General features: G+C 40.7%; 2 protein-coding genes across 2 annotated transcripts in view; one reads left to right on the top strand and one right to left on the bottom strand.

Annotated features, from left to right (window-relative positions):
- The window catches only part of LOC135522754 (E3 ubiquitin-protein ligase TRIM68-like), a 26,234-nt gene extending 22,909 nt beyond the window's left edge, over positions 1–3,325 (top strand). Inside the window, exon 3 of the mRNA XM_064949312.1 lies at positions 374–3,325. Within this exon, the coding sequence (XP_064805384.1) occupies positions 374–399 (26 nt within the window). The 3' untranslated portion in view covers positions 400–3,325. The remainder of the gene's footprint in view (positions 1–373) is intronic.
- Positions 1–10,000, bottom strand: part of cntnap2a (contactin associated protein 2a) — a 232,694-nt gene that overhangs the window by 40,880 nt on the left and 181,814 nt on the right. Inside the window, 2 exon segments of the mRNA XM_064949314.1 lie at positions 3,024–3,151; positions 5,756–5,912. Coding sequence (XP_064805386.1) covers positions 3,024–3,151; positions 5,756–5,912 — 285 coding nt within the window.

Here is a 10,000-nt window from a genome sequence, read left to right as displayed (position 1 = left end):
CTCTCTCTCTCTGCATCTTTCTGGCAGGAGGAGGGGGAAGATGACAAAGAGAGGTAGTGTGAGAGAGATAGAGAGAAAGAAAGAGAGAGAGAGAAAGAGGGATGTAGCATGTATTGTATGTCGTTATCTGTTCAGTGAGATCTGTGTGAAACTTCAATCTAAAGACTTCATTCACACAGAGACACTTACGAGATTGTATGGTTATTTGTAGGTGTGTGTGTGGGACGGCAGATAAATCTGTCACTTCCAGCCATGCCCTGAATAACATTACGTCTGCCCCTCCCTCACCCCTTCTCTGTCTCTCTCCCCCTCTTTTTTTAATCTCTTTCTCTCTTTCCCTCTATCCCTCTCTGTTTCCCCCGCTCTCTTTAAGCCTCTCTGCTCTGGGACGGGATGTGATGCTTGGCAAGAGGAGGAGTCCAGTGCTTTTTACAGAGGAGGGCTTATCGCACTGCCCCAGAAGCCGCGCGCACAAGCATAAGTATGCGCAAATACACACACACGCACACTTGCCACCTACTGGGCCCATTTTATTATTTGAAGTCTTTGCTATTTAATTACGATTACCCAGAGGCAGACATGGCTACAGAAAAGGGTTAACTTGGGACCCAATGCAAGAGACGCACGCACGCACGCACACACACACACACACACACACACACACACACACACACACACACACACACACACACACACACACACACACACACACACACACACACACACACACACACACACACACACACACACACACACACACACACACACACACACACACACACACACACACACACACACACACACACACACACACAGGGCCTGTCCTGGCTGTTCAGCCACCCTACGCGAGACAAGCTCCTACAAGAACAGTCCAAGTAAGCAAAACGATATTGTAAGACGTCTAAAATACATATTTTTCCAGATGTTGAAGTTACGTTCAATATTGGTTCTGAATCAAAGACAAAAATACATATTTTCCGGGCTTTGAAATCAGGTACATTTTCGGTTCTGAAGGAAAGTTTAAAATAGTTATTTCCAGAACATTGAATCAGGTAAATTTTAGGTTCTGAATGAAAGTTGAAAATAGGTAATTTATAGACGTCTATGTTTGTGCCAAATCAAAGCTGGTCCAGACCTGACAAAATGTCCAATTAGCGTCAGCATCGGTCTGTGCATTTTTATTTGAATGGGCGCCATTTAGGTTAGGCTATTTGATCAGAGAAACCTACATGATGTCAAATATGTGTCACATTACATTGTCATCCATTTTATCTCAAGTCTGTAGCCGACAGAAAAGGCCACATGCTCTTTCTACCATATCCTAGATCTGCTACATGATTTATGTTAGATTCTTTTTTTGACGTAACATTGGTGGAGCGCTGCAGAGATGTGTCTCTCCAACAGCACCCTGGAGAGGCACGCTGGGAACAGACAAGATCATTATTTTGAGTCCCTGCCATTGACAAAGTGGGCACTGCTTATAATAGGGTGGCATCAGCACTCACCTAAAAAGCCCATATGCCACTGTTTGAGAGAAATTGTCATTGTTTTTGGCCAGAATTAATTATGTGAGGTATTATGTGCTGTTGGAGGTACCGCCTTGGTCTGTTTAGCTCAGAAAATGCCGCCCTGGTCGATCTCCCGCCATAAGAAGACCCATAATCCTGCCTAATGAGAGGGCACTGCACACACCCACACACAAACTCTTCCAGCCATGACCGAGGGTCGGGTCCTTTGTCCCTACATCATGTGGACATGGTAATGATAGAGTTCGAAAGGGTCCGAAACTATTTATCCTTTCTTTCCTTCATTCTTCTGTTCCTCCCTCCTTTTAAGTGTGCATAATTGAGTTTGATTTTCTATTCCTTTTGTGAAAGGCCTCTAATTGTATTGCTCTGTAGGAAAAAAGTTCAAAAGTTTGACAAAAGACCCTTAAGGTGATTGACACAAAAGACACAAGTTGAATTGAGTATGTGGGCGCGGGTGTGTATGAGCGCGTACACACTCACCCTTACACCCACGCACCCTTACACACACGCACCCACACACACACGCACACAGTGCTTCTGGAAAGTATTCAGACCCCTTGACTTTTTTCAAATGTTATTACATTACAGCCTTACTCTAAAATTGATTAAATAAAATATTTTCCTCAGCAATCTAAGAAATACCTTATTTTCACAAGTATTCAGACCCTTTGCTATGAGACTCAAAATTGAGCTCAGGTGCGTCCTGTTTCCATTGATCATTCTTGAGATGTTCTACAACGTGATTGGAGTCCACATGTGGTAAATTCAATTGATTGGACATGATTTGGAACGGCACACACGTCTATATAAGGTCCCACAGTTGACATTACATGTCAGAGCAAAAACCAAGCCACGAGGTCGAAGGAATTGTCCGTAGAGCTCCGAGACACGGTTTCTGTAGCAATGAATGTCCCCAAGAACACAGTGGCCGCCATAATTCTTAAATGGAAGAAGTTTGGCGCTATGTCAGAGTTACCATCGGGTTCTTGGTCACCCTCGATTGATAAGTTTGGCCGGGCAGCCAGCTCTAGGAAGAGTCTTGGTGTTTACAAAAAGTTCCTCTTTGGAGATGGGAAACATTCCAGAAGGACAATAATCTCTGCATCACTCCACCAATCTGTCATTATGGGGTATTGTGTGTGTAGATTGATGAGGGATTTTTTTTTATTACATTTTAAAATAAGGCTGTAACGTAACAAAATGTGGAAAAAGTCAAGGGGTCTGAATACTTTCCAAAAGTACTGTATACAGTATTGCAATGTGAAACATGTATTTCTAGATGAAACACTGAATAAGTTTGTTGAAAAATGGACTATGATTTAGTGTGTTATACTTAATAATTTGAAAATATGCTTAGAGTTTTGAAACAACTGCCTTTTTTGATGATCTGTTTTGAGTTTTGTACTAAGCAATTTGAAAATCTACCACATACTTTTGAAAATTGCACCAAAGTGACTGAAAAAAACGAATAACAGCTTCATGGGTGGAACTCACGGTCTCCTTGACAACGGAGTGGCCCGACTGTGAGCTTTGCCTCTGAACCCAGCCTGTTGGTGTCACCCACGGCAACCTGACTGACTGGCAAATGGTCCTTATACACCAACAGACCACTGTCCTCTCTCCTGGGGAGGAGAAGAAAGAACAGATGAAGGAAGAAAGGAAAAGGAGGAGATAGTATTTTTCTATAATATTAATCTTGCAGAAATATAACAAACGTTATGGAATGAAGAAAAGGGAGAGAGAGAGGGTAAACTTGTAAAGCGTTAACGTTTTAAATAAATGGTCTTTGTTCTGAAGCAGCCTGTATTTGTCCTTATTATCTGCTTGTTGTTCTCTGCCTTTTATGAGAACTAATATATGGAGGACACGATGGGAGCCAAGTGTGTGTGTGTCATGCCAACTCTATGTGTAATGAGGGGAAATAGAGATGTGTGTACTATAGATCACATACTCACTCAACCGGAGAAAAAAACATTAATACACACAATATTAATGGAAAGAGGGAGAGAGAGAATAACACTCATCAGTTATCGTAACAAGAGAAGGAGAAAGAGAAAGAAAGAGAGAGAGAGAGAGGGTGTTGTGAATCGAGAGGGGAGAGTAGGAGAGGGAGGGGGAGGAAGAGAAACAGAAGAAGAGAAGAGAGAAGGAGAGGGTGTTGTGAATCGAGAGGGGAGAGTAGGAGAGGGAGGGGGAGGAAGAGAGACAGAAGAAGAGAAGAGAGAAGGAGAGGGTAATTTAGAAAAGGACAGAAGGAGAAAGAGTAACTAGCAGCCATACATTATTCTAATGAGAACATCCATCAGGTGTTTTAAAGGGTTCAGAAACACAATGTTTTGTTATTATTGGAGGAGGGGGGGGACATCGCTCACTGCTTCAACACAGAGACTTTTATACACTAACCTTGTTGTTTCTATGTGTAATATTTATATCACACACACACACAGTCTTGTGGGGACTTCTGGTTGTCATGACTGTCCACGAGAATCCAAATAGGTCAGATCAGGTTTGCAATGAATAACTTCAATCAGACCCCCTCTCACCCGTAGAAGTGGAAGGAAATAACTAGTGGGAATTAACAACTCACATATTGTTGTAAATCAAGGGAGGAGATCCAGGCCTGCACTCTCCAAATTCACTAAAGAAATGTGCTTTGTCTCAATAGACCTTTTTCCGGCTGAAACTCTAACACGTTCAAAAGCAACTACTGGAACAATATTTCTAACATTGAACGTAGGGAATGGTCAGAGGCGATCTTTTGAACACTAATATCCTCATGTTGGTTAGTTTGTGATGTCATTAAAAATGTTATAAAGGAAATATTGTAACTTGGAAAGTATACCCACTACATACAGTATATGAAGTTTCCATACTATAAAATATGAAAGTGTTTTTGTTAAGAGAGGGATGTGATTTGAGAAGCTATAAGAGATAATTTTTTCCCATAAACTTTGCACAGTGAGTAGTTACCGCCCGGAGTGAGGTCAAGGAGCGTGCCAACCTGCCTGAACTGCCCCTTTCCACCAAAACGTATAAATGATGGGTTTAGAAAAAACACATTGGACCAGAAATGCTTGAAGCGGCAGCTACACGTTTAAAATGGTTTGAACTTTCAATCTTAACACGAGGTGAAGAAATTAAACTCACCTCTCAGACAATCACTGGAATGGCTGATTAGCTGTAATAAGTAAAGTATTTTTGAAAGCGCATTTAAGTAGGACCATCCTGTTACTCTGCTCAAACCATCGTATTACACTACTCTCATTACCCCACTTGGGAACCATCGATATGTCTGGCTAGGTTATCTTCAAAGAAGCATCTTCAAGAAAAATTTCGGACAATCAGAGCCTTACAAGCATGCTGTGAAAAGGCCCAACCCCATTCCAAGGCTGGCCTGTTCATCGAGAGATCCCTGGCAAACCCAGGCATTTCACGTAAAAACATACATGATTTCTTACTCAAAGCGGGCGGCGGTTCGTGTGCAAAGTATATGGTTACTGTAGGTGAAAGTAGTTTCTGAATGTCCCAATGTTAAGTGTCTCTGTCCCTCTCTCTCTCTCCCTCTCCATCTCTTCTTTAACAAGCAGCCATGTTGTTGTCATTCCGCTAGGGACCTGTTTTCAGCGTATTAAGTCTCCAGTCAAAAACCAGTGCAGAGTGTGTATGTTTATCCTGTGTTCTCATGTAATTAGCTAGTAAATAAATAATTAGTTTAGCACTGAATCATAAGTAAGGCTCTGGTTTTTGCAGATGTAAGGAGGTTACGACTGTTCAGAATGATGATATGATACGAGGTTATGATGAATAAGTTGACTGTTTATAGATGTGATAAGTAAAGACCTTGAAGAGTTTAATTAGGGAGATGGTAACTCTTTAAAGAACCTCTCTCGTGGTGCCCCAGATCCTAACGGGTTAATTGTTACATGATTTATTTAATCGGGCAACAATTAAACATAGTTAGTTAATTTGATAAATAACAGTCTTCAGATGAATGTTAAAGTCAAGTTACAACAACGTGACACACACACACACACGCACACACACAAATGTCAGTTGTTACAGTATGTCTGATATTTGTCTCAAAACATTGTCTCCTCCGCTACTGTCTTGGTTGGACCAGGTCTCTCTTGAAAAATAGATTTGATCTCAATGAGACTAACCTGAATGGTTAAATAAAAATAAACACACACACAGTACCCCCATTCCACAGCAACCCCTGTACTCACCATTGTTTGTGGTCAGCGTCACAGTTACAGTCATATTTGGGGTCAGTGCAGTTCCTGTCAATACCACAGGAACACTTCTGTATCCCTGGCCCTGATCCTCCCCAGTAGAAATGTTTCTCACTGCTCCTACCCACCCACCATGTGTAGGGGGTCCCATCTAGAGAGACACAGACACACACAGGAGATATTAGTGTAAGACACACACACACACACACACACACACACACACACACACACACACACACACACACACACACACACACACACACACACACACACACACACACACACACACACACACACACACACACACACACTTTTTAAGATTCTAAACCAGTCCCAATGCCAGTCTGCTGCTTGGTTCATGTCTCTTTAAATGTGTGTGTGTCTATGAGGTGGGGGGGTCACTGGTCTGTAATAAGAGTCATAATATTGTTTTATTCAGATGCCTCGCTCTGTAGAGTAGAAACATATGCATAATATCTGGGAACAGCACAATAACACACACAATATGAGACTATATGAGACAGGAGAAGATTGCTATTCTCTTTATTTCTAATAAAGGGCACACTATACGGATATAGATCTTCTATTCTGTTGTGATAAAATCCCAAATATAAAATGCTATGAATATTATAATCCGAGACACAGTATAGAGAGGAGGTGAGTAAGGAAAAGCAATGATAATCTCTGAAACACACAACATCTCTCTATCTCACCTTAGTGGCACACAGAGTTTCATTCAAAAATGCTATACAGTATATCCATTTTCAGAAATGTTGGCAACCATCACTCCTTTGTTCCAATGGCACATTGTGTGTGTGTTAGCTAATCCAAGTTTCTAATTTAAAAGGCTAATTGATCGTTAGAAAACCCCTTTGCAATTATGTTAGCACAGTTGAAAACTGTTGTCCTGATTAAAGAAGCAATAAAACTGGCCTTCTTTAGACAAGTTGAGTATCTGGAGCATCAGCATTTGTGGGTTCGATTACAGGCTCAAAATGGCCAGAAACAAATAGCGTCTGTGTAAATGATACACTTGTGACATTAATATATTTTTTTACAAATAATAACTAAATACAGTAATATAATATCTGTAGGTAAAACATTTACATTTGACATTGTAGACATTTAGCAGGTGCATTTATCAAGAGTGACTTACAGTATGTGCATTCATGTTACAGTGTTTTCCAACTGCTTACACAAGTTTTCAAAACTGTCTCCTTTTTTTCAAAACTCTACACACAATTCCCAAAACTGCACACACAAAATGCAAAATGCCTCACATCTCCTTCAAAATGTAACACTGCATTCAAAATGCCATAAACACATGTCAGAATGAAGCATTTGCATCAAATGGCAAACACTGCTTTCATAATAGTACATTTTTGGATATACCATGTTATACCATATACCAACACTGTTGTTCTAAATCTAAAGCTCTTTGGTCTTTCATAGGCTTACATCTATATTTCAATACAATGTTCTACAGTGAAAGTAATCTGCTGAGAGGGGTAACAAGTACACTGTATATACAGGACACAAACATTCCATTCCAGCTAAACAATGGCTATATAGCGTTTTGCAAAGTGTTCAAACACATCTAAAATCTATGAATAAAAAATATGAGAACATGTAATATTTTACACACACATGAAGGTACCCATAAGCAATCATTTCTGAGGAAAAAACACAAATGTGACTTTTTTGGGGCGATATAGCATTTTGGAAATTAAATCATTTATTCCTGCATTTCTAATATCTCATCAAACACTGGGTGTACGTGTGGCGGATTGTGTGTGTATGTGAGTGTGTGTGTGAGTGTGTGAGTGCTTGTGTGTGTGTGAGAGTGCTTGTGTGTGTGCGTGAGTGTTTGTGTGTGTGTGCGTGAGTGCTCGTGTGTGTGTGCGTGAGTGCTTGTGTGTGTGTGTGAATGTGTGTGTGTGTGTGTGTGTGTGTGCATTCGTACATACTCGCTCATATACACTTCCAGGTGCTCAAGTCAATGCGGGTCTTTTGTGTCAATCACCTTAAAGGTCTTTTGTAATGAACATTTTTGAAACAATCTTTTCAACTTTTTCTCTTGAGAGCAATATAATTAGAGGCCTTTGATAAAAAGAATAGAACATCTAACTAAATTATACACCTATTAGACTATTAACGGGGCAATATAAATCCATATGTATTACCCATTTATTCTTAAAGAATATGTCTTATAAATTCCACTTAGTTCAACTGTCTTACCCCATCAAACTAAAATATAAGCTTGTCCAATGTATACTAGGGAAAATGTAAACAAACACTGTATACCCTCAAACATGGTTAAAATTGTAATTTTTGGTCCTTGCATTCATAGCTATCTATGATCTTTAGAGTGGTTACATTTCTACAGCTCATCCCTCAGCTTTTTACCAAAACAGTGTCAGGGATGGCACTTTGTTATTGTTTCAACTGCTGATTGCCCCCTTTAAAATGAGAGAGTGTGTGTGAGAGAGAGAGATAGAGAGTGGTTGTGAAGAAGTACTCTGTTCTCCTCCCTAGTGTGCCTTTTAACAAATTCAACTTCAAAACGAGAGTTTAGAGCCTGTCTCTCCTCTATTTTCTCGCTGTGTTCATCCCTTCCCTCTTGTCACAGAGCTAAATCCCCCTGCAAACACTTCAATCCTTCACAGGAGAAGAAGTAAGAGAAAAAAGGAGAAAAGAAGAGAGGGAAGAGAGATGTGGATTGATAACAGCTGCTGGTGTAGCTCCTCTTTGGGAAGCTTCACTACGGTACTTAGCGTGACAAAGCTGTATCTGTCTGCTAGACACAGACACACACACACACACACACACACACACACACACACACACACACACACACACACAAAACACACACACACACACACACACACACACACACACACACACACACACACACACACACACACACACACACACACACACACACACACACACACACACACACACACACACACACACACACACATAACACATTGAGAGTGAATGTGTGTGTAAGGCCAGCTAGTTGTGTGTTTGCAGTAATATACGAGGGACATCAGATCAATACAGGCAGCATGCCCCATGGGCTACCTACCTACTGGAAATACACTGGGACATGAGCAGGATGAGAGAGAATTTTTCACAGTGTGTGTGTATGTATGGGTGTGTGTGTGTACGTGTGTGTGTTGCCACCTGCTGTCATTGGGGTTAAGGACAACAGTGTCTGAATGAGCTGGAAACAATCTTCTCTCGATGCCATTAGGGTTCTGATGGCCGGGGTCTGCTGCCTCTGACAGGTATATGAAGAGCAGGTGCAGATACCAACTTCCTAGGGCTAGGGGGCAGTGTTCGGAAGATTGGATAAATGACGTGCCCAAAGTAAACTGCCTGTTACTCAGGCCCAGACGCTAGGATATGCATATAATTGGTATAATTGGATAGAAAACACTCTGAAGTTTCTAAAACTGTTAAAATAATGTCTGTGAGTATAACAGAACTGATAGGGTAGGTGAAAACCCAAGGAAAATCCATCCAGAATAATTTTTTTTGAGGTCACTGTCCATTTCAACACTTGTATATGGGATATACAAATAAATAGCTCCCAGATTGCAGTTCCTATTGCTTCCACTAGATATCAACAGTCTTTAGAAAGGGTTTCAGGCTTGCTTTTTGAAAAATGAATTAGTAGTTGTAGTTTTCCAAGATGGCTCTCATTTTGACTGTAGTCTTGTGGCGCGTGGATGAGGGCACGCACCCAGTTATTTATCTCCGGTATTGAACATACTACATTCCGTCTTAAATTTGATCGTTTATTTACATATTAGGGTACCTGAGGATTGATTAGAAATGTTGTTTGACTTGTTTGGACAAAGTTTATTGGTACATTTTCGGATTCCTTTGTCTGCATGTTGAACGAGTGGAACGGGTGGATTACTGAATCAAACGTGCCAACTAAACTGACTTCTTTGGGATATAAAGAAGGACTTTATCGAACAAAACAACCATTAGTTGTGTAGCTGGGACGCTTAGGATTACAAACAGAGGAAGATCTTCAAAGGTAAGTCATTTATTTTATCGCTATTTCTGATTTTTGTGACGCCTCTGCTGGTTTTGAAAATGTTTTTAATGCTGGTGTATGCGGGGCGGTGTCCTCAGATAATTGCATGCTATGCTTTCGCCGTAAAGCCTTTTTGAAATCTGACAACGAGATTGGATTAACAAGAAGTTAAGCTTTTAAATGAT

Source organism: Oncorhynchus masou, chromosome 30 (genome assembly GCF_036934945.1).
Source record: "Oncorhynchus masou masou isolate Uvic2021 chromosome 30, UVic_Omas_1.1, whole genome shotgun sequence".
NCBI lineage: Eukaryota > Metazoa > Chordata > Actinopteri > Salmoniformes > Salmonidae > Oncorhynchus > Oncorhynchus masou.
Note: the sequence above shows the minus strand (reverse complement) of the source record. Positions and strands in the feature narration are given on the sequence as shown.